General features: G+C 44.5%; 1 protein-coding gene across 1 annotated transcript in view; it reads right to left on the reverse strand.

Annotated features, from left to right (window-relative positions):
- The window catches only part of ZDHHC9 (zinc finger DHHC-type palmitoyltransferase 9), a 39,821-nt gene extending 16,389 nt beyond the window's left edge, over positions 1–23,432 (reverse strand). Inside the window, exons 1-5 of the mRNA XM_032260169.1 lie at positions 23,199–23,432; positions 22,796–22,863; positions 21,320–21,621; positions 8,775–8,935; positions 2,885–3,043 (exon numbers count right to left, since the gene is read on the reverse strand). Of these exons, the coding sequence (XP_032116060.1) occupies positions 2,885–3,043; positions 8,775–8,935; positions 21,320–21,486 (487 nt within the window). The 5' untranslated portion in view covers positions 21,487–21,621; positions 22,796–22,863; positions 23,199–23,432. The remainder of the gene's footprint in view (positions 1–2,884; positions 3,044–8,774; positions 8,936–21,319; positions 21,622–22,795; positions 22,864–23,198) is intronic.
- Positions 23,433–24,152: the final 720 nt, after the last annotated feature.

A 24,152-nucleotide genomic window follows, 5' to 3' on the forward strand; every position in this document is an offset into this window, starting at 1 on the left:
CCTGAGCCAAGGAGGTTGAGTCTGCAGTGAGCTGTGATCATGCCACTGCCCTCCAGCCTGGGAAAAAGAGTGAGAGTCTGTCTCAAAAAAAAAAAGCATCCTGAAATCATTTCTTTGACTATTAGTCATTATAACTAGCCAATTATATTTTTATGAACTGTCTCTATTTCTTCTGCAATGTTAGTGCTTTGAAAAAGTTGATTTATATGAGTTGTTTATAGTTAAGAATATTAATAAGGAAAGGGAATTTTACCTCACATCAGATCTTCTTTTTTTTTTTTTTTTTAAGTTCTGGGGTACCTGAGCAGGATGTACAGGTTTGTTACATAGGTAAAAGTGTGCCATGGTGTTTGCTGCCCCTATCAGCCCAACATCTATGTATTAAGCGCAGCATGCATTAGCTACTTTTCCTAATGGTCTCCCTCCCCTCCCCACCCCCCAACAGGCCCCAGTGTGTGTTGTTCCCCTCCTGTGTCCATGTGTTCCCATTGTTCTCAAAAGAAGACATTCATGTAGCCAACAAACATATAAAAAAAGCCCAACACCACTGATCATTAGAGAAATGCAAATCAAAACCATACTAAGATACCACCTCATGGCAGTCAGAATGGCAATTTTTAAAAAGTCAAAAACAACAAATGCTGACGAGGTTGCAGAGAAATAGGAACACTATTGTTGTTGGAAATGTAACATTGTGGAAGATGGTGTGGCGATTCCTCAAATATCTAGAACCAGAAATACCATTTGACCCAGCAATCCCATGACTGGGTATACATCTTCTTTAAATATCAACTTTCCTGCTTCATTTAAAATGGGTTTTGACAATAGACACTGACGAGGCTGCAGAGAAATGGGAATGCTTTTATACTGTTGGTGGGAGTGTAAATTAGTTCAGTCATTGTGGAAGACAGTGTGGCGATTCCTCAAGGATCTAGAACCAGAAATACCATTTGACCCAGCAATCCCATTACTGAGTATATGTCCAAAGGATTATAAATCATTCTACCATAAAGACACATGTACACGTTTACCGCAGCACTATTTACGATAGCAACGACTTGAAACCAACCCAAATGACCCAAATGCCCATCACTGATAGACTGGATAAAGAAAATGTGGCACATATACACCGTGAAATACTATGCAGCCATAAAAAATGAGATCATGTCCTTTGCAGGGACATGGATGAAGCTGGAAACCATCATTCTCAGCAAACTAACACAGGAAGAGAAAAACAAATACCACATGTTCTCACTCATAAGAGTTGAACAATGAGAACATATAGGCACAGGGAGGGAAATAACACACACCAGGGCCTGTTGGGGGTGGGGTGAAGAGGGAGAGCATTAGAACAAATACCTAACGCATGCCGGGCTTAAAACCTAGACAGCAGGTTGATAGGTGCAGCAAACCACCATGGCACATGTATACCTATATAACAAACCTACACATTCTGTGCATGTATCTTGGAACTTAAAGTAAAATAAAATAATAATAATAGTAATAAAATGGGTTTTGATTTATAAAAGTCTTATCTACATTTTTTAGTATATGTGCTCCAAAGAGCGCACCATATAGCTTTTTACCATATAAAGCAAAATATCTCTCCCAATCTTTGTCTGAAGAATTGGCTAGTAAGAGGAAAGCAATGCCATCCGAATCCCACATAGCATTCAGAGAGAACATTATCCAATCATGGGAGCTCAAGAAAAATTAATTTTAAAAAAGAATGTTAGAAGTATGCCTAGTGATGATATAAGCAACTGCACATATAGGCCTATCAACAGGAATTTTTTTTTTTTTGAGACGGAGTCTCGCTGTGTCACCAGCACCAGGCTGGAGTGCAGTGGCGCGATCTTAGCTCACTGCAACCTCCACCTCCCGGGTTCAAGCGATTCTCCTGCCTCAGCTTCCCGAGGGACTACAGGCGCATGCCACCACACCCAGCTAATTTTTGTATTTTTAGTAGAGATGGGGTTTCACTATGTTGGCCAGGATGGTCTTGAGCTCTTGACCTCGTGATCCGCCCGCCTCAGCCTCCCAAAGTGCTGGGATTACAGGCGTGAGCCACCGTGCCCGGCCTCAACAGGAATCCTTATGGCCCGTTTCTCATCTTTACCGGGGTTCAGCACACAGTAGGCAGTGATTACAACAAAGCCACATATATGTAGCTGGAAGCACAGACCACTGTATTATGTGCACATACACCTGACCCTTTTGCAGCAGCAGCAGAAAGAAGAAAGAAGCATTTTGGAATCAGACCTGCTCTAGCCTTATCTCATACTAATTATGTGAACTTACATACTGGTGCTTCATCTATTTCCTCATCTATTTCCAATTTCCTTCCTATTTATCCTCCATTGGTAAAATGGGGATAATACCAATCTCACGGGACTGTTACAAGTTTTAAATGAGAGAAAGGTAAATCACTAAGCACAGTGCCCAATATGTAGTAGAAACTCAATAAACACTAGCAACTTTCCTCTTCTTGGGTTGTCTTAGACAGGCCTTCCTTCCTCAATACTGCCCTCCAGTGGACTAGGAGTCTCCTCCCACTATGAAAGGTGGGCCCCACATGAAAATCCAGTAGAGGAAAATCTAAATTTCAAAAACAGGTAAAGTTTCTTTTTCCCATTTACTAAAGAGGTTGCTGTAAATTTTAGGCTAGAGGATATTTAAATTGTGATTTGACCTACAAAAGTACAGCTGATTTGCAGTTTTTCAGGAGCTTGTTGCCTATCTAAATTTCCTATCTAAATCTAGCTCATTTCCCATCTAAATATCTTCCCTTCTCCACTGGTTTCTCCCAAGAATTGGTGACCACCCTGACTTTCTTGTTCAACTCAGCCTTTCCCCTAGGCAATGTCCCTGTGGGTTTACTCACCCACACAGTTGTCACAGATGCTGCAATGGGAGGCCCGGGGAGGCCGGAAGATCTTGCATGTGTAACAGTATTTCAGTTTCACAATCTGGTTGTTTATCTGGAAATTCTTGATACGAGGGGGTGGTCGCTGGCCCTGGGGCACCGCACCATTGGTAGCTTCTGTAAACCAATAAACACAGTTAACATCACAGCTAGCCATTATTTGAGCCCAAAAGTCTCACCACTTTTGCAAAACCAGTGCGGGCATTCAAAGGTTCTCTAAGCCCACTGTCTTCTCTAGGCAAGCATTTATAGACTAGACATTCAACATCACAGAATATGCCCATAAAACTCCAACAAGTGCATGCGGTTCTGCTGTATACATATGAAGAAGTTTTTCTGGCTGGGCATGGTGGCTCATGCCTGTAATCCCAGCACTTTGGGAGGCCAAGGCAGCAGATCAGAAGGTCAAGAGATAGAGACCATCCTGGCCAACATGGTGAAACCCCGTCTCTACTAAAAATAAAAAAAAAAAAATTAGCTGGGCGTGGTGGTATGTGCCTGTAGTCCCAGCTACTTGGGAGGCTGAGGCAGGAGAATCGCTTGAGCCCAGGAGGCGGAGGCTGCAGTGAGCCAAGATCACGCCACTGCACTCCAACCTGGTGACAGAGCGAGACTCTGTCTCAAATTTTAAAAAAAAGAGAGAGAAAGAGAAAGAAAAAGTGTTTCTTCAAGGATTTTTTTTCTGCTTACAAACATTCGTTAAAAAATAGCTAGAAATACATTAAATGAAAACATCCAATTTCACTAATGATCAGAGAAATAAAAATTAAACCACAAAGATACCATTTCTACCTATCACATTAAAAGATACTAAAAAGAATAAAAATATCCCATGTTAGCAAGGGTGGGAAAAGGTCATTCTTATACCTTATCAGTAAGCAATATAGCAGTGGCTACTAAACTTTTTTTTCTTTTAAGACGGAGTCTCGCTCTGTCGCCCAGGCTGGAATACAGTGGCGCGACCTCAATCTTGGCTCGCTACAAGCTTTGTCTTCTAGGTTCAAGTGATTCTCCTGCCTCAGCCTCCAGAGTAGCTGGGATTACAGGGGCCCACCACCATGTCCAGCTGATTTTTGTATTTTTAGTAGAGATGGGGTTTCACCATGTTGGCCAGGCTGGTCTCAAACTCCTGACCTCAAGTTATCTGCCTGCCTCAGCCTCCCAAAGTGCTAGGATTACAGGCATGAGCCGCAGTGCCCAGCCAGCTACCAAAGTTTTAAATATGTATACTCATTTACCTAGTGAGTCTACTTCTAGAAACTTATCAAAATTATAACGAGATATGCAAAAGATGTTTATATAAGGATATTTGTCACAGAGTTCCTTTCAATAGTGAAAAACTAAAAATAACTTCAATGTCACAATAGGAGATTGGTTAAGAAAATTATGTTATATGCATAGAATGGAATACTATGCAGCCATTAAAAATGATATAGAGAAAAAAATGGTGAAAACAGGAAAATACAATATACAGCAACATGAACATGTATGTTAGAAAGCAGTATGTATAAAACAATTCTGTTTTGCAAACATAAAATATATGCATGCAAAAACTTACAAAAACAGTTATTGAAACAAAAGTAATGCTTGCTTATTGTAAAAATTTGGGGGAAAAAAAACAAAATAGGGCCAGGTGCGGTGGCTCATGCCTGTAATCCCAACACTTTGGGAGGCCAAGGCAGGCGGATTACCTTAGATTGGAAGTTCAAGACCAGCCTAGCCAATGTGGTGAAACCCCATGTCTACTAAAAATACAAAATTTGGCCAGTCATGGTGGCGTGCATCTTTAATCCCAACTAATTAGGAGGCTGAGGCAGAAGAATGGTTTGAACTCGGGAGGCAGAGGTTGCAGTGAGCCAAGATCACACCACTGCACTCCAGCCTGGGTGAGAGAGCAAGACTCCATCTCAAAAAAAAAAAAAAATTTTAGAAAAAACAGAAAATATAAATAAGAAAGCATAAAAATCACTGACAGTCTCTCAGCTCAAAGATATTTATATTTTTGGTGTAGTTTCTTCTAATCTTCTGGTTTTTTTTGAGTGGGGGGAACGGAGTCTTGCTCTGTCTCCTAGGCTGGAATGCAGTGGTGCGATCTTGGCTCACTGCAACCTCCACCTCCCAGGTTCAAGCGAGTCTTCTGTCTCAGGCTCCTAAGTAGCTGGGACTATAGGTTCGGGTATGTGCCACCACCCGGCTAATTTTTTTTTTATTTTTAATAGAGATGGGGTTTCACTATATTGGCCAGGCTGATCTTGAACTCCTGACCTTGTGATCCACCTGCCTCGTCCTCCCAAAGTACTGGGATTACAGGCATGAGCCACCACACCCACCCTAATCTTCTATTAACAGGTAAACATTCATAATTTTAAAACTTTTGAGATCGTATTATAAATGTAATTTTGTACCGTGAAGTATTTACTTAATATGATATATGGTGGACATTTTCTCATTGTTAATTTTTTCTAAAACATAATTACTGGTAATATTCAATCATATATGATTTATTTAAATATTCCATATTGTTGGGCATTTGTGTCTGGTTTTCCGCTATTTAGGTGGCGTTACATGTAAAAATTTAAAACATTACAGATCAAAGCTTAAATCCCCTTGGATCACCACCTCAATCCTAGTCCCCTCCTCCCTTCCAAGAACATATTCATGTGTTAAAATTAATTTCTAAAACAGAAAGAAAAAAGAAAATGTTGAAGTCTAAGCAGTAATACATGAAGTTGCCGGCATTAAAATAGCTACTCATATTTAAAAGAAAGAGAAAAAGAAAAAAGGATGCACCAAAAATCCTTCTACAGTAATTTGTAAAAATCTCTGTTTATCTCCTTTAGCTAAACCCTTAGAGAAGTAGAACTAATGGGCCGGGCACGGTGGCTCACACCCAGCACTTTGGGAGGCCAAGGCAGGCAGATCATGAGGTCAGAAGTTCAAGACCAGCCTGGCCAACATGGTGTAACCCCATCTCTACCAAAGATACAAAAAAAAATTAGGCAGGCATGGTGACGTGCACCTGTAATCCCAGCTACTCAGGAGGCTGAGGCAGGAGAATCGAACCCAGGAGGTAGAGGTTGCAGTGAGCAGAGATCACACCAGTGCACTACAGCCTGGGCAACAGGGCCAGACTCCATCTCAAAACAAAATAAAATAATACAAGTAGAACTACTGGGTCAAAGGCTATGACCCTTTAAAGTCCATATTACTTATTGGCAAACTGCTTCCCAGACAGACCATATGAATTTGCATGCCTGCCCATCCGCAGCACATGAGAGTGCCTGTCTCGTGGCACCCTCGCCATGCAGTATAATTCTAAAAACAGAATAGTTTTCAATTCACTTTGATTTTAAAAATATCTGCCATATGGAACATTTTTCCTTTTTTTGTGGAGTAGGGTGGATGCTGTGAAATCAAACAATAACAGTGTGTCACAAGTCTTAAAACGATGAGGACAGCTATTCATTAGAGGATAAATACCAGCATGCCACCTTAATATTGTACGCACACGGTTTCCATGAGGGCACCTGGGAGACAGGGCTCATGGTTCACCTTCCCCCGGAGGCCATATCAGGCAAGGGCATCACATGACTTCTTCTCTCCCCATCCCCCACTAACCGCATACCCAGGACAGGACTGGATATAAGATGACAAAAACTTGCTAACATAAACATACATATGAACTGAAAAATGTACTCTTCTATTGAGAGAAACATGCTAAATGCAGAGGCCACAGTGTGACAGCTTGAGTCTGGGCCCCAGGCCCAGTGATCAAGCAGAAAAGAGCTAACTTTGTTAACAACCTGCTGTACGAGGCAAGAAACAAGTCAAGGTACTGCCTTGACCCTCACTTTCTCCATATGTGAATGGGAAGGGAACTGGAAAAGAACAACCCAGAATGGAGAAAAAACAGCACTCACCACTCTTCCTCACCATCTTGCTCCTAACTACTCCTAATTCTATCGTGTCTCCCCAGAACTCCAGCTGTGCCAGCACATGTCGCCTCTGCTCTCTTCCCACTATCCCCACCCTCACCCCACCCCCAAATAGTTCTAGCTCACATGTGCACAAACCCATTTCTCCTTAGCTCAACTAAAATAGGCTGGAATTTTTCAAAATGAAATCCATTCAGAAGCCTAAGAGAAAACACAGCTAAAATAAACAAAAGAAATACATGGGCCAGTGCAGTGGCTCACACCTGTAATCCCAGCACTTCGGGAGGCTGAGGCGGCAAGATCAGTTGACGTTGGGAGTTCAAGACCAGCCTGGCCAATATGGTGAAACCCCTTCTTTACTAAAAATACAAAAATTAGCCAGGCGTGGTGGCAGGTGCCTGTAATCCCAGCTACTCGGTAGACTGAGGCATGAGAATCACTTGAACCTGGGAGGTGGAGGTCGCAGTGAGCCGAGATCATGCCACTGCGCTCCAGCCTGTGGGGCAGAGTGAAACTGTGTCTCGAAAAGAAAAAGAAAAAAGAAATACACAGAAGCCTTCAAAGCACCGTCAAAGAACTAAAGGCTAGCCACAGATTGGTGCTCTACTGGCACAGCTTCTTAGTCTTACAAGTCCTGGGTCCCTTTTTCTTCCTCTGTCTAGCTTGGATGCTGACTCAAGCTACCTAGTTATCAAACCTGAGAACGATTTAGGTAGGCACTGCTGTTGATCTGGTGGGCTCCCACTCCCTCCCAGTACTTGCATCATAGTGTTCTTTCTCACTGTGAGCTCCCAGGATATCTCCTCTTCTGGCCCTGGGATGGTTCTGCCTCAATTCATGAAGCCACCCTGGCTCCTAGATAATGTAGCACTTCATCTGTGTACCGAAGATCCTTATCCTGAACGGCAGTCTGAACTCTACTGAGCCTGCAATTGCTTCTTGTACCCCTCCTAGAATTCTCAGTGGTCCCTGGCACCACAGCTACCCTCTTTCACGTTGCATGTTCCCCTAAAGCAGGGGTTTTTGGTGTTTCTTTTCTTTTTCTTTTTCTTTTTTTTTTTTTTTTTTTTTTTTTGAGACAGACTTTCGCTCTGTTGGCCAGGCTGGAGTGCAGTGGCGCAATCTAGACTCACTGCAACCTCTGCCTCCCGGGTTCAAGCAATTCTCCTGCCTCAGCCTCCTGAGTAGCTGGAATTACAGGCACGCACTACCATGTCCATCTAATTTTTGTATTTTTAGTAGAGATGGGGTTTCACCATGTTGGCCAAGCTGTCTCGAACACCTGACCTCAAGTGATCCGCCCACTTCAGCCTTCCCAAGTGCTGGGATTATAAGCGTGAGCCACCGTGCCAGACCTAAAGCAGAAATTCCTGGTTGGGAGGGACATGAATGCGCTTCAGAAGATCTATGAATCCCTGAAATTACATCCAAAATTGTGTACATGTACATGCATATAAGAACATTTTTATGGGAAGAAGGTTTACAGCTTTCATCAAAAAACCTAGTGGTTCTTGAGCCACTTGCTCAAGCCCCCCCCCGCCCACTCTGTGGAGTGTACTTTTGTTTCAATAAATCTGTGCTTTCACAGCTTCAAAAAAAATGCGTTGGTGACCACCTCCCCCCAAAATGTAAAAAAAACCCTACTCTTGGGAACAATACAGCAGGACCTTGGTAACAAATCCTTCCTGAAATCTGACCCAATGCAGCAAAGGACAAAGTCTGTGACTTTAGACTGCTGCTAAACCTGCCTTACCAAATTTACAGGGTGGTCATGATCTCAGATTCAGGATCTCAGAGAGAAAAGGCTAGAAGTAGAAGTGACTGTTAATCTGCAACTACTATTATGATTCCTTTCTCTTACTGATTAGGGCCACCCACTACACAGCACCTTGCCAACTGGTTGGGAGACTTACCTATCTCCATTTCTATGAAAGCTGCTTCATCTGGTAGTGCCCGAGGAATCACTCCAGGGTCACTGAAGCTGGTCCTCAACAGCGTAGCCATGGAGAAAAGGAAGAGCATGGCAGCAAACACAGGAATGGCAGGAGACAGCTGAACAGCCAGGTAGCGGCACCTGAAGAAAGGAGGCAATTCAACATTTAATGATACCTACCCTATGTTGATCCCCAATTGTTACCAGTATGTCAGTCTGGCCTCCACAATAGAATGAGCAGCACCTCAAGAGCAGGGACCACGTTTCTTCTCTTGAATTACCCAAAACTCCTAACATATGTCTCTACCCATAGTAGGAGCACAACAAATAATTGATCGCTGCCACCTATAACATAAACAAGACACTCTCAAGGACCCTCCCTTACCCTCAAGTCCAGTCTCTCCTATCAGCCTACTGGGAGCTACATTTCCTCTGCCTCAGAAAAGGCTCACGCCTGCTAAGAATAGGGAAGCAACTGAGCCTGAATTTGTAAGCAATGCAGGTTGATCTCACTCTGGGAATGTCCAAGGATTTTCATATCCACTGATCTGGCATTCAGGTTGAGCTTGATGAGGAGAGGGAAAAGATGAGGACCAACCAGAAAGCAGGTTCACAGTGTCAGACAGAGAGTATCTCAGCATGCTTCAAGACCAGTGAAAACCTTCAGGGCTGTTCACTGACTCTGCAACATCCATTCCTCTGGTCTCCTCAATTAGCTCAGCTAATAAGTGACTAATGACCATCAGCAAGAGAATAAGAAAATCATTTCTCCTTAGTACCCCTTCCCAACATCATGTTGACTCCCCACTTTCCTCATAATGCACCTGGCAAGCTATTTCTCTTCCTCTCTGGATATCCCAACTCTACTCATCTTTCTGGTGCCAGAGACATCAATATCATCACTGTCATCATGGTGACTATAATTTATTGAGCGCTCACCATAAGCCAGGCACTGCAGTAGGCTCTTCATCTACATCATCCGCCCTCCCATCCAATTCTCACACTAAATTTATGAAATAGATTCTACTATACCCATTTGATAGATGAAGAATCTGAGATTTAGAGAATTCTTACCTCCTCCAAAAGGCTTATGCTAAGGTGCACTAATCTCTCTCTTCTCTACTCCCTGTGGTCCTCACTTTCAGAGTCTTGCATTATTTCCTAGCTATTTCTCAGTATGTTGATGGCATATCCCTCAACTGGACTTCCTAAGAGCAAGGACCTGGTCTTATTGGACTGGAAATGCTCAGGTTTGAATTCTGGCTCTACCAGCTCGTAGTTGGGTGACTTAATTAACTTCAGTCACCTTATCCATAAAATGAGGATAATAACAGTACTTGATGAGGTCATTGTGTGGATCAAATGCACTAGTATAAATAAAGTGCTTAGAACTGCACTTGACACACAATAAACACTAAACACTAAGTAAAATGTTAGCTATTAACATTATCATCATGATTCTGTACCTCTCAGAGCTTAATACAAGTAAGGGAACAAAGAAGTTATCAATAAATACTTGTTGATCTGGGAACAAAGAAGTTATCTATAAATACTTGTTGATCTGGCCGGGCACGGTGGCTCACGCCTGTAATCCCAGCACTTTGGGAGGCCGAGGCGGGTGGATCACGAGGTCAAGAGATCGAGACCATCCTGGTCAACATGGTGAAACCCCGTCTCTACTAAAAATACAAAAAAAATTAGCTGGGCATGGTGGCGCGTGCCTGTAATCCCAGCTACTCAGGAGGCTGAGGCAGGAGAATTGCTTGAACCCAGGAGGCGGAGGTTGCAGTGAGCCAAGATCGTGCCATTGCACTCCAGCCTGGGTAACAAGAGCGAAGCTCCGTCTCAAAAAAAAAGAAAAAAAAATACTTGTTGATCTGAACTGAATTTCAAACAAAACAAGTAGGAATATGTAATGAGAGCTATCACTGACCTATTTTTATCCTCCTCCTCCTGAGGCACATTTCTCCTTGAAAGCAGAGTTTTCACTTGGAGGCAGACTATAAGTGGATGAGCAAGGAGCAGAGGGAGAGCAGAGAAAGTAAGCTAAGAAAAACGCTTACCTCATCAGCATGGGGAGTAAGCAAGCTGCTGGCCATTCAAAGCAAACGTTTAACCCCCGGTTATATATTCACTGCAGTTTCGGAACAACCCTCCTGAGGTCCTCCCCTAGCTCCCTGCCACACACACAACTGCATGGGGGAACACAAGCCAAGTTTTATATTAGGCTAAGCATTTTGTCATGAAGGTGAGTATATGCACTGAAACTGGAGGATGATTTTAGTGGCTTTCTTGTTTGCTTGCTTGCTTATTATTATTTTTTTCTAGGTCAGTGCAAAAGTATGCTTGCTTATTTTTAACAAAATCCTTCATTTTAGGTTGCTTTTTAATGATATACTTCCTTCTCCTAAAAGCCAAGAGTTGGGGGGAAAGTTGGAGAACTGAAGGATCTGGCAGGTGAGTTCAGGGTAATTAAGGTTCTTACATACCACTAGCTTGTGGATTACCCTCTTTTCCACTACTCCTTTTCACTGGTACAGATTAACCAAAAAGGAAATTCAGAAGCAAAAATCACCACTTATCAGAAACCCAAAGTATGCAGGAGGAGCATGAGGCTTCATTTCCTGAACAAGCCAAGTGAAATCATCACATTAACAGCAAACAGGCATCTTCCCAGCCACTGCCCATCACTAAGATAATTCTTAAAAACAAAGAAGTAATGTCTCCAGGACTCAAACTGCAGTGGATGTATAGCCTCCAATCAAAAGCCTTAAAAGAATCAGATGTATCTGATTGGCCACCAAAGAGAGTTTTATTTTTTTATTAAAGGTAAAAGATACAGAGTGAGTAGAACGACCATAAAAATATTCTAAATTAATGCTGCCCCGCTGCACAGAAGGACCCGAGCTTAACTAAGTCCAGTTCCAACACCTGCTTGCAGGCCAGACAAAGGACAGCTTAGATTTCAATTACGCTGCGCCATCAAGGATAAAGGTCTCTGTAATCTCCACACAGACCGTCTTCTGCACCTGCTAAAACAATCCACTCTGTATGTCAACAAGTACACAACAGGCCTATTGTATTGTTCTCCTCCAGAGATGAGGCTATTGGCAGCCAGTCGTCTCTAGTGAGTGGGTGTGGCTGGGAAGCCAGATGTGGAACCAGCAGGCCTTTCCACTCTGAGTAAGGGGAAACTTCAAGCGCCAGCCACTAAGATGATTGTGAACTACAACCCATAGTGTTTGTCTTCAAAAGTTATGATAAAAAAACACCCTCACCGGGGGTATTGGGAAGGGAAGATTGGGAAGATGTTTGTCAAAGGTCATAAAATTTCAGTAAGGAAGAATAAGTTCACGAGATATATTGCTCAGCATGGGGATTATGGTTAATAATACTGCATTGTATACTAGAAAATTGCTAGGAGAGTAGATTTTAATCGTTCTCACCATTAAAAAAATGATAAGTATGTAAAGTAATACATACGTTAATTAGCTTGATTTAACTATTCCAAATGTATACATGTATCAAAACATCATATTGTGTACCAGATATATACATATAAAATCTTTGTCATTTTAAAAATACTTCAAAAATATCACCCTAGGCTAATCCCATAATTGCTATAAGCTGGAAGTCTGTCTCTGACAAGAATAAGCTATGTGAAAGTCTGTGGTAATTCCCAATATAGACGTCCAAAGTCAGGAGTATCCTCAAAGATCACTAATTTGTCTTAGATAAAGACTGGATCAGCTGGGCTCGGTGGCTCACTCCTGTAATCCCAGCACTTTGGGAGGCCGAGGCAGGTGGATCATCTGAGGTCAGGAGTTCAAGACCATCCTGGCCAACATGGTGAAACCCCATCTCTACTAAAAATACAAAAATTAGCCGGGCATGGTGTCAGGCTCCTGTAATTCCAGCTTACTCAGGAAACTGAGACAGGAGAATCGCTTGAACCCGTGAGGTGGAGGTTGCAGTATGCTGAGATCGCACCACTGCACTCTAGCCTGGTGACAGAGAAAGACTCTGACTCAAAAAAAAAAAAAAAAAAAAAAAAAAGACTAGATCAGACATGTAAGCCCCAAACACAAGCTAATTGTTTTTGAAACTCCCTAGAACGTTCAATCTATATCACTACTTGGAATAATAATATCCATATACTTAAAACAGAACTCTCCTGTCTTCAAAGTACTAAGAGGCCTTCCTCCTTCTTGGGGATTAGAGTTCCTTTTCTCCCTTGTGAATTTTATAAATGCAACCATGTCCCAAATAAGTCTTCATTTCTGCCACCTGAAGAGATATCATCATTTTAAATCATCCTCTATCGACTTCTTGTCTGTCCTCAGGCTACCATAGCTGGACAAGACAACTGGCCTCCCACATGTCCCCTCAGGCGGCATAATGGTACTGACCAGCAGTAACCATCAGTGCCAGGCTGGGCTGGTGTGTCACGTCCCATCCCCCATCCCTAGCATGCTAGTTCACTGGAGGGGTGATGATAATGACACAGACTTCAATTCACATGAAAACACTCAAAAGAGATTCATGAGTAGAATGGGTAAGAATCCAGACAGAGCTATGCCTTACAGGTTGGCAGCTTGGACTGGTGTTCTGTACAATACTCTGCTTCTAAGTCTCCCTAATAGCTTTCTTGCTATGTTTTTGATTTTTTTGTTTGTTCTTTTCTCAGTGTAATCAGTCAGCCAACAAGTATTTGTTGGTCTAACAAATGAAGAACAAGGGAAATAGGAGTTAATTTTGTTGGGGAAAACATAACTGACACATGAAATAGCTAAAGAATAAGATGACTGATAATCAAGTGTGAGAATGGTGACTCAGCCTCTACGGGCTGTAAGTGGTCAGAGAAGAGCTCTGCAGGGGAGCTGCTGGCTGCCTGAAACTGCTCCAGAAGCAGCTGGTAAGTATGGCTTTAAGGAAGAAGGCCCAAGGATCAAAGCCCCATGGTACTCTTTGGTCACACATGAGATAAATAAGCCTTTGCTATAATACCTCCCTGGTATGGATGGCCATCTGTCCTCTTACTACGTACCTGCTACTGCCTGAATGTCTGTATCCCTGCAAAATTCATATGTTGAAATCTTAACATCCAATGTGATGGATTTTGGAGCTGGGGCCTTTGGTGAGTGATTAGGTCACCTAAGGCTCCACCCTTATGAATGGGATTAGCACCCTTATAAAAGAAACCCTGGCAAGCTCCCTGGCTCCTTTGGCCATGTGAACACACAGAGAGAAGACAGCCATCTATGAACCAGAAAGCAGGCCTTCATCAGTCACCAAACCTGCAGGCGTCTTGATCTTGTACTTGCCAGCCTCCAGAACTGTGAGACATACATTTCTGTTGTTTATAAGCCACCCAGTCAATGGTAGTTTCTTACAGCAGCCAGAACAGACTAAGACACTACCTGCAGAACATAATAAACATGTAGAACCACCCATAAGACTGTGCCAAGATTCTTCTGATGACCCTCAGAGTCTGCTGAGAGGGAAAGCTTCCCTTAACACTCAAAACGTAATTTACAATCAGCCTCCAGATTTACTTCTATGTGAAGGTCAGAGAAAAATGTACAATGCTCTTTTGCTCCAGTAGCAATAAAGGAAATTAACCAAACAGGGACATTTTCAATTCTGAAGTGAGAAGCCATCCTCTCAGAGAGGAAAATCAAAATCTCTATCCAGGCAAACCTGCTCAGTAGTTTCCAAATTTCAGTTATGATAACAAAGTTCCAATTTCAATTACAATATATCCCTGCTCGAGAACTTAGAACCATTCACTGCTGCCTATTACATTATGCCCCAAACTCCACAGGTCAGTATTCCCAGGCTCTCCATTAACTGACTTTATCTAATCACCATCAAAAGGCCCCTGTCTTCTCCGCTCCATTCCAGAAGCATCCCGCTAATTAATTACCCTGAATTAGCTGGCTTCTTGCTACTGCAAGTAGCATAAGGTACCTCCTTTGTTCTTAAGCACAATAGCAGCTCCAGCATCTCTGAGGAGAGATTTAGGAGTCTCTTCTTTCCCCTAATAACATCTCAACTGATGTCAGCATGTTGAGGAACATCCCTGTTCTCTGGGCTTGCTTTTCCCAAAACAGAGGATCACTATATTTAATTAAGACTCATCCTCAGTAGATGGGAGAGGCATTCAGTGGAGACTGACAATGTGAAACTCATTACCACAAAAGGTAATAGAGGCTGAAAATGTAGAGAAATTCTGAATGATAGAACCATAAAGGATTATTAAAGGAGCCAGGCATGGTGGCTCACACCTGTAATCCCAGCACTTTGGGAGGCCAAGGCCACTTGAGCTCAGGAGTTCAAGATCAGCCTGGGCAATATATCGAGATCCTGTCTCTACAAAAATACAAAAGCTAGTCAGGCATAATGGCTCACGTCTGTAGTCCTGGATACTTAGGAGGCTGAGGTGGGAGGACTGTATGAGCCCAGGAGGCAGAGGTTGCAGTGAGCCAAGATCACGCCACTGCACTCCAGCCTGGGCAACAGAGGGAGACCCTATCTCAAAAAAAAAAGAGGAAAATAAAGAATTATTAAAGGCAAGCAAACTGTTCAGGAGACACAACCCAATTCTTTCTCAAGAAACATACTTTATCGGGAAGTTAAGTTTAGCTAAGTACTGTAACAGACTGATATCAAAGAGACAACTATGCCTTTCTAAACTCATTTGGTTAGCCAAGTCACAGACAGAATCCAAAGCTAGATAAAGCCAAGACTGACCTCCATAGAGCCATTCTCCAGAGAATGCACTCTTGGTTAGAGAGCACAATATAGTTACTTTTTCCTCTTCCCAACCTCATCTAAAGATGCGTTTCAGTAACCTGGACCTTGTCACTGTAGGCACTAACATTCTGGCATGTCAAAGTTTGGCTTTGGTCTACATAGTCTTACGTCTCCTCAAACCTAGTAAGTTCATATTATCAGGTCTGCTTTTCCTATTCCATCTGTCTGTCAGGACACGCTGCCCCTTTCATTTCATTTCGTTTCTTTTCTTTCTTTCTTTCTTTCTTTCTTTCTTTCTTTTTTGTGATGGAGTTTTGTTGTAGTTGCAAAGGCTAGAAAGCAATGGCACAATCTCAGCTCACTGCACCTCCGCCTCCCTGGTTCAAGTGATTCTCCTGCCTCAGCCTCCCAAGTAGCTGGGATTACAGGTGCCCACCACCACACCAGCTAATTTTTTGTATTTTTAGTAGAGACAGGGTTTCACCATGTTGGCCAGGCTGGTCTCAAACTCTTAACCTCAAGTGATCCACCTGCCTCGGCCTCCCAAGGTGTTGGGGTTATAGGCGTGAGCCACCATGCCCAGCCCACACTTTCCCTTTCATCAGGATAACTCACAACGTAACAATGTATGGAGCACACATTGCTCTATTTTTCTCCAAGACATCCTCACCTTGGCAGCAGGGACCAGGAGTGTTTACAGCAGTGATGATCCCTCATTAACTCACAAAGCTCCTAATGGGCTTCCCTGTTCCTGCAAGGCTACCACAAATGCCACGCCATAATTCCATCAGTTCTCTGCAAAGATACCTTCATTTTCTAGGAGCATGAGCTTGAGAGACCCAAATAGCCTAGACGCCATTGGGTAACACATACACTAGCTCCCAAGAATCCGGAATATGCTGGTCTAGTATTTGGTACTATGTATGCTTTACCAAAGCATGTGCGTTTGAGTGTCTTCAGGGTTCCATAGCCAAAGGGTAACAATGAACAATGAGATGAAAGGTAGAAATTAGAAGAAAAAGCCTTGAAACAGTATAGAGACATTGGCTGGCCAACTCATCTTGATGAAGGAACCTCACTTCTGTGGGCCTGGTTTCCTCACCCACACAAGGACGGAGATAGTCTCCAAAGCCGTTTCCAGCTTTACCATCCTATGATTCTGTGGGTCAGGATTGTGAAATTTTAAGTAACATCCAGAATGTTTTAAATCAGCAACACTTATTGGCCATCTACTCTACGTAAGGCATGGTAGAGAGCACTGCAGGGGCTACACAGTCACAGGACATAGTCTTTGACCTTGAAAGAGACTAGCTGCAGGGGACAACAGTGAGAAATATAATCACCATACAGCTCCAAAATATAAGAAATGTCAGATGATTATTTGTTGAATGAGTGGTGTGTACAATTAGCCCAATGAACGCAGAAGTTACTGGAAAGGCTTCATGAAGAAAGACTCAAGAAAGAATCTGAAAGAGGAGTAGCATTGGGATAGGCTAGAAAACTGGGACTATTGATTACCAAGCAGTGTTACAAAGCTGTTTTCAGTTCATCCAATTCAATGACTCTTCTGCCAATACATACATCAAAAGCTCCAATGAGGACCAATCTGACAGAATCTGATCTAACAGTGCCTTGATAAGATCTCCTTTATATACAGAGGACACAGTGAGAGCATAAACACTGATTATAGCAGCAAACTGCTTCTGCTTCAGGAGTCAAGAATCACCCAGTCATTCTTGCCACAGGAAAAGTCTGCGGACACTGACCCCACTAGTGGCCTGGTCAGAAAGCTAAAAGAGAACGCTGGATGCCAATTCCAGGAGACAGTGCACTTATTCCTTTCTCCAGGATCACACTTTATCGGGAAGTTGAATTTGACTGAATACCACGATAGCCTTTCAGTAGCTGGATAGCTCCTAGGTTGTCAATGTCATTCTGCTAGAGTGTCCTGACACTCCAGGCGTAGCTGGCAGCTATGTGTTCATCACACAAGCTGGACAGAGCTTGAGCAGAAAGAGCTGGAAATTGTTCATGTGCTCAAAGCTGAAACTGGCAATACACACTCACATTTCCTAAATACCTCACCCTAAGAATTAATTAGAAAATCCTTTAAGCATTATACCATTTCACTCTGCTTTTAAATTAAAATACGTTTACCATGAATACAAGTATATTAAATATAGCTACCTACCGGTAACCTATCATCTCCTATTTGAATCTTCCAGACAGACACAGAGTTATACAGAATTTCAGGTTCCTGGAGTTGGAAGAGGCATAGTGAATATTTGGCCAAATTTCTACTCTGTGACAGCGGCCCTGAGAGAGGCCCCCCGCCAGCCTCTTCAGAAACACTTCTAACAGGCTGGGCACAGTGGCTCATGCCTATAATCCCAGCACTTGGGGAGGCTGAGGCAGGTGGATCACTTGAGGTGAGGAGTTTGAGACAACTCTGGCCAACATGGCGAAATCCTGTCTCTGCTGAAAATACAAAAATTATTTGTATTTGGCAGGTGTCTGCAATCCTAGCTACTAGGGAGGCTGAGGCAGGAGAATCACTTGAACCCAGGAGGCAGAGGTTGCATGAGCAGAGATCATATCACTGCACTGTAACCTGGGTGATGGAGTCAGACTCTGTCTCAAAAAGAACAAAAACAAAAACAAACAAACAAAAAAAACTACTAACAATACAGAGCTAACTGTCCCCAGGATGGACAACCTTTTTTTGTTTTATGTATTCAATCTACTGTCTGTCCACTGAAAATCACAGGTTGCTCCTTTGAAAGTCTTCTAGAAGATATGTAAAGGCATAATCCAAAAATAAAAGAACATCCGCCAGCATGGCTAACACTGTGCGTTTTTCATTAAGGGGCACCCACATGCCTGACCAGGCTTCTCAAACCATCTGGCTGGCCCAGAGCTGTGCTGCAGGCAGCTACAAATCAACTCACACTTGTTCCCAAGCACCTGCTGCAAGCAGGACCCTGCTACTAAAATGCAGATCCAGATGTGCCTCAAGATTTGAACTAGCTTCCTACAAGGCAAAAATAACAGCAGCCAGAGGATGTGGAGTCTCTACTCCTGGGCAATATAAGAATGAAAATAGATCACCATTTGTCTATTCAGACACCTTCACCTGCCTGAAGGCAAGGGCCTAGATCAGCTGATTTCCTGAGGCCCCTCACTAAGTTCTTTGTGTTTTTTTGTTGTTGTTGTTTTGTTTTTTTGAGACAGAGTCTCACTTTGTCACCCACGCTGTGATCTCAGCTCACTGCAACTTCCACCTCCAAGTTTCAAGGGATTCTCCTGCCTCAGCCTTGCAAGTAGCTTGGACTACAGGCACACAACATCCACACCAGGCTAATTTTTGTATTTTTAGTAGAGACAGGGTTTCATCATGTTGGGCAGGCTGATCTCAAACTCCTGACCTCAAGTGATCTGCCTAGCCTCCCCAAGTGCTGGGATTACAAGCATGAGCCACTGCGCTAAGTTCTAATACTAACAAAGGAGCCCACATTCTGTTCCCCAAACCCTGCCCCTACTATGTGGTGGACAGGAAATTATAGATACCAAAGAAAAAGGCCAACCAGAAAGAGACTTCATTCCTCAGAGGCATGCTCGTGTACCTTATACAACCTGTCACTGGCTAGGCACCAGGCAGCCACCACCTAAAGTGTCTATGTGTCTCTATATGACAGACACACACACATACACAAGCACACACATTCACAAACACAAATTCCACCATTCTCAGTACAAAGTATTCATCAACAGGGTCCTCTCCTCTTCGGTCATATTTACACCTCCCCACTCCACTCCTCTGCTTTCACATTCACTTTCTTCTCCTTCTTCTTCCTACTACTCCCTCCTCCAGCCCTATCTTCAAAAATACTTAGCCTTTCACACACAGTTGGAACTTAAGGAAGTTTTACTAACAACCCCGCCCTTCAAAATGCAAGAAATAACCTGGGGGGAAAAAGTCATCATGGTGTAAAACTCAACCTGCCTCTGTCAAAGGTAACTTGGCTAATTACAAGCTTCATCCCACCAGCGGTATTCTTCAGAGGCCTACAGGAACCTCGGTGGAACAGATTCCAATCAGATTCTTCTGCTGCCTCCCAGATACAAAAAGGGACAAATGGCAATAGCTCCAAATTTCAAGTACCCCTGGCCAGTCAAACCAGAGGTCTCCTGGGCCCAGAACTACCAACTAACTCAAAGCCTGGGAACAAGGCTCATCTCTGTTTGGAATGGTTGCAATAATAAAAATTTAACCACGGGGTGGGGACAAAAAGAGCAAAAGAGAGGACGAATGATAAAGAGCAGAGGTCAGCTTTGCACTTCCAAGAAGAAGTAGGGCAGGAATGAGGCAAGGAAAACTTGGAGAGAAGGGTGAGGAAAAGGAAAAACGATTTTTAATGCTAGGGGCTTATGCCTGGCTGACTACACATGCTCACTGGTGCCACACACAAGCACGTGAGTGCACACATGCACACGCACACACTCTCAGTCAGGAAACTCAAACTGGAAAGCAAATAAGAACCTTCAGCAACCTGCCTGACTTAGCCAAATACTTCACAAAGTCAGCAGCAGCAGTATCAGCAGCAGCAAAAGGACCTTTAACAAAGAGTTCCTCTGACCTTAGTTTCCCAGCCCCGTTATAAACTGGGTCCCCCTCCTCCCCCTGCTCTTACTCAAGCCAGCTGCAACCATCCAAAAGTCTGGCAAAGCAGCCTGAAAAACATTCTGGGTGCACCGGGAAAGCCTGAAGCCCTCACAGAAGGACAAAAATGAGCCCCAAGAGACCAGAGCTCACTTTAATTCCCAACTAAGGCTGGCCAAGGTGCCCCCTCCTACCTCCCATGGCCACACCCCAGCATGAGAGCTCCATTTCCAGGTCACTCATGTACACACACCATAGCAGGCTCACTTCAGGTATGGCTCACAGTCTACACACACACCTATTGGCTCTCAAGGGCCTCCTCACAGTAATCCCAAAACAATTAGCAATGCTCCCATCCCTAGAGTGTAGAGCATTCTCAGCACACCCAGGAGACACACCACAGTGCCCTAGAATCCACCGGCCACCTCCCCTAGAGACATGACCTACACAGACTTCAAACAGTGGCTCGAGTACTAGGTATTACACCACAGAAAAAAATCACTCCAAGGCTGGTACCAGGCGTACACAGAACATAGAGTTGTTTATGTTGAGCAATTTTGAGGGAAAGAAAGAACAACTCACTTCAAATAAGCACATATGTGCCACAAACACAACCAGCATGTGGTCCAGCTGACGCTGGAACCAATCCGTAGGTTCCCAATTCAGTTGGCTTTTCACTGTAACTAGCTGAGAGCCGAGCCTTAAGGAAACAGGACCCAAAATAACAAAATAGGTGAGGATTGCTGAGTGATGTAACAATGAGGTGGCCTTAGGTCTGTGTGCTGGGGAGGCAATCTGTCATTCAGCTCCTAAGGGGACCACGAAAAGGGAGAGGTGAGTAATTAAAACAAACTTCCTTATTTCTCGAGTCTATCAAGGGTAGCCCCAAATCAGTACTATAAAATTGGTATCAAAAATATTGGTCTTTTTAGGAAGCGTATACTCTGCGATGACCACGAAGCAATGAAGTCAGCTGGCATCATCTACAAACATTGCTCAAGAGGACAGTAAAGTCATCCAAGGGCCAGCCCCAAACTCCCCAGAAAGCAGATTCTTCCCCTGGACCCAAAGTAACCATAATCAGTCAACTCTACTCAACCGAAACTCACTCAAAGGCGAAGAAGAGTGTACATGTCCCCAGGATGAGGAAAAGGGTCAGGTAGAAAATGCCCTTCTGCCGGGCCATCATGACGCGGCCATCACAGCAAAAGGTGTTCCTGCCTGGGAGTTTCTCCCATTTCCGTGTCACCTTCTTTCTCACCACCATCACAGACATGATTGGAATTCCTGCTCCAAAATGCGTTTTGCGATTACGCGAGAGAAGAAACAGAGGCTGAGCCCAGCTTTGAAATCACGTTGCCTGCTATTGCTGCCGCTGGGTCAAACATCATCAAAAGTCCAGTTGCTACCCCTAAGAAAAAGCATAAAAAGAAAAAAAAAAATGAGGGAAGAATAAGAAAATACGGTTCAACCCTCCTTTCCCAGAGGCAGAAAGTTGAAAACTGACTGAAGGGGAAGTGGGAAAAGTTTATCTCCAATTCGTGTTTGTCCTCTAAAAGAAGAAATGATTAAAGGTTCTCAAAGAAGGGAAGGGGTAGTATTTCTTCTTAAATAAGCCTCTATGCTTCCAATCTAATGCTGATGATCTATCTGATCATCACAGAACCTTGGAATTAGAAAGGATTCTATAGGTGATCGTGCCAATTATTAATACTTTGTTTTGTAAATGAGTAAACTGAGGCCAGAGAGAAGAAATAATTTATCCAGGGTCACACAGCAGCTATGCTGATCCAGCAGTCAAGGGCATGTCCCACTGTGCCACAATGTTCTTTCAACATCATTAAAAGGACTCTAAAAATAATAGTAGAGTTTCTGTCCTTATAAAGCCTCCCTCCCTTCCTCCACTTCACCTTCTTTCTTCAATTAGCCACTTGAATATGAATCACAGCAGGGAACAAGTCACCCTCCGGCGGGGCCAGGAGGTTCTGGACGCTCTGTGCACCTACGTGCATTGTATTTACACAAAACAGATTTCCCTTCAACAAACCGCCTGCAACTTCCTGAGTCCGGGAAATGAAACAATCTGGCTGGTCTAGCCTAACATTTGTGGGAATCTTAATGAAACCACATCAGAGACCTATAGGTGAAAGGCTGACTTAGGCAGGAGAGATTCTGGAACGGTTGGTGACTGCTGATGGCTGGTTGGGGGGTTGGGGAATGTCAGCAGCTAAGAAAAGTCACAAGGGCGCTTTCTGGGACATGTCCTAAGTACCATCTCTACTCAGCATCCTGAATTCCCAGGCCCAGCCTTTCTCAGCCCCTGCCACCCTTCTCCCCCGCTCAGGTGTGGTGCTGTGGCCTCTATTTACTGACACCACATGCCCCACGCTGGCTGGACTGAGGCGGAAGCCTGCAGCCCGACGGACGGAGGGAGAAACAGCCAACTCGAGATCATTCCCGGGCTGGAGAGGGCAAAGGTCCAAAAACAGCCTAGAAGCGGAGCAAGGAAACAAGAAGGTAGAAGGCTCCGGGAAGGGGAGGGGACCCAGAGGTGCAGAAAACCCCGTCCTTTGTGTAAAACTAACCTGGAAGACAATCTCCTCCCGATAAACCGGCTCAGCGGGAGAAGGAAGACCAGGAAAGGGGAGCTGGCCTGGAAGAACAAAGATCAAAATCGGTCGGGAAGCAGCGACCGGCTCCCCAGCCGGGGGCCGGAGGCCAGAGTCCGGGGCCCGCCCTGCCTCCGCCACGCCGCGGACCACCGCCCCAGGCAGGTTGGGACGCGCGCCACATCCACACGCACACGCAGCCACACGCTCGTACACACTCACACACGCCCCGCCACGTGTAGTCACCCTGGGCCAGGGGCTCGGCGGCTGCCGAGTTGAGAAGGGCGGTTCCGACGTCCCCGCGTGCCGGCGCAGCGGATGGGGAGGCAGCCCACCCAGCAGCCGAGCCCGGGAGACCCCCGCCCCCACCCCTCGTTACCTGAACCTCGGAGACCCAACTCGGCCGGCAGCTGATGGCAGGAAACGGACCGTCCCAGGGGATCGCGTCGGCCGCCAAAGGTGACAGCGACTTCTCCTCCCTGGGCCAAGAGGCTGTCTGCTCCTGACAAGGGGCCCCAGTGGTCGGGGCCCTAAACCAGCTGTGGCTACCGCCCACCGCTGGCCGTAAGGAACGCTCCTCACGTCACCAGGTCGCTCCAGTAGTTGCTCACCCTCCATTGGCCGATCGGCCTCGGCGCCTCCGCCCCGGCCTCCCGTATCCCGAACTGCGATTGGTTACGCCGAACGCCACTCGACGATGCCTCCGCCCACTCCTCCACCCATCTCCCTGCTGCATGCCCACCTGCCAAGCCACTGCCAGCCTCTCTTTGGGGTCTGAGCGCCAGTATGTGAAGTGTTGCCTTCTATTAATATAGTTACGCAGAGACGGAAGTGAAGGGTAGTGCCAATGGGACAGCGAAGGGTGGAACCAGCCTACATACACTCGCGCGCGCGTGCACACACACACACACACACACACACACACACACAGTGAGATGCTGAAGCAACACTAGCTCACAGATCCGGGTGCTCACCCCAAACTAGGTCTGCCTTGGGCCTCTGTAGCCCTATTTGCATTAAAATCAACCGCAACTTGAGATTTTACTCTTTATCGCCATAAAAACAAGCCGTCTGCCTCCCAAGTCTCATTCAGTAGCCAGGGACCCCATATCTCTCCCAATCACCCTAGCCTCCATCTGTAAGGCTTTCACATCAAAACACACAAACAAGCATTAAAAGGATGTTGTAAAGGATAAACGTCCCCAAGAACATAATATCATTTTGCAGCACCTGAAACAATTAATTGACACTAACGGACTTAAAGAAACTCCACTGAAAGGACATAAATTCTTCCAAGTAGGTAATGAAGTAAAGATTGCCAAAAAGGTTGTAA

Source organism: Sapajus apella, unplaced genomic scaffold, assembly GCF_009761245.1.
Source record: "Sapajus apella isolate SASKATOON/1434 unplaced genomic scaffold, GSC_monkey_1.0 scaffold115, whole genome shotgun sequence".
NCBI lineage: Eukaryota > Metazoa > Chordata > Mammalia > Primates > Cebidae > Sapajus > Sapajus apella.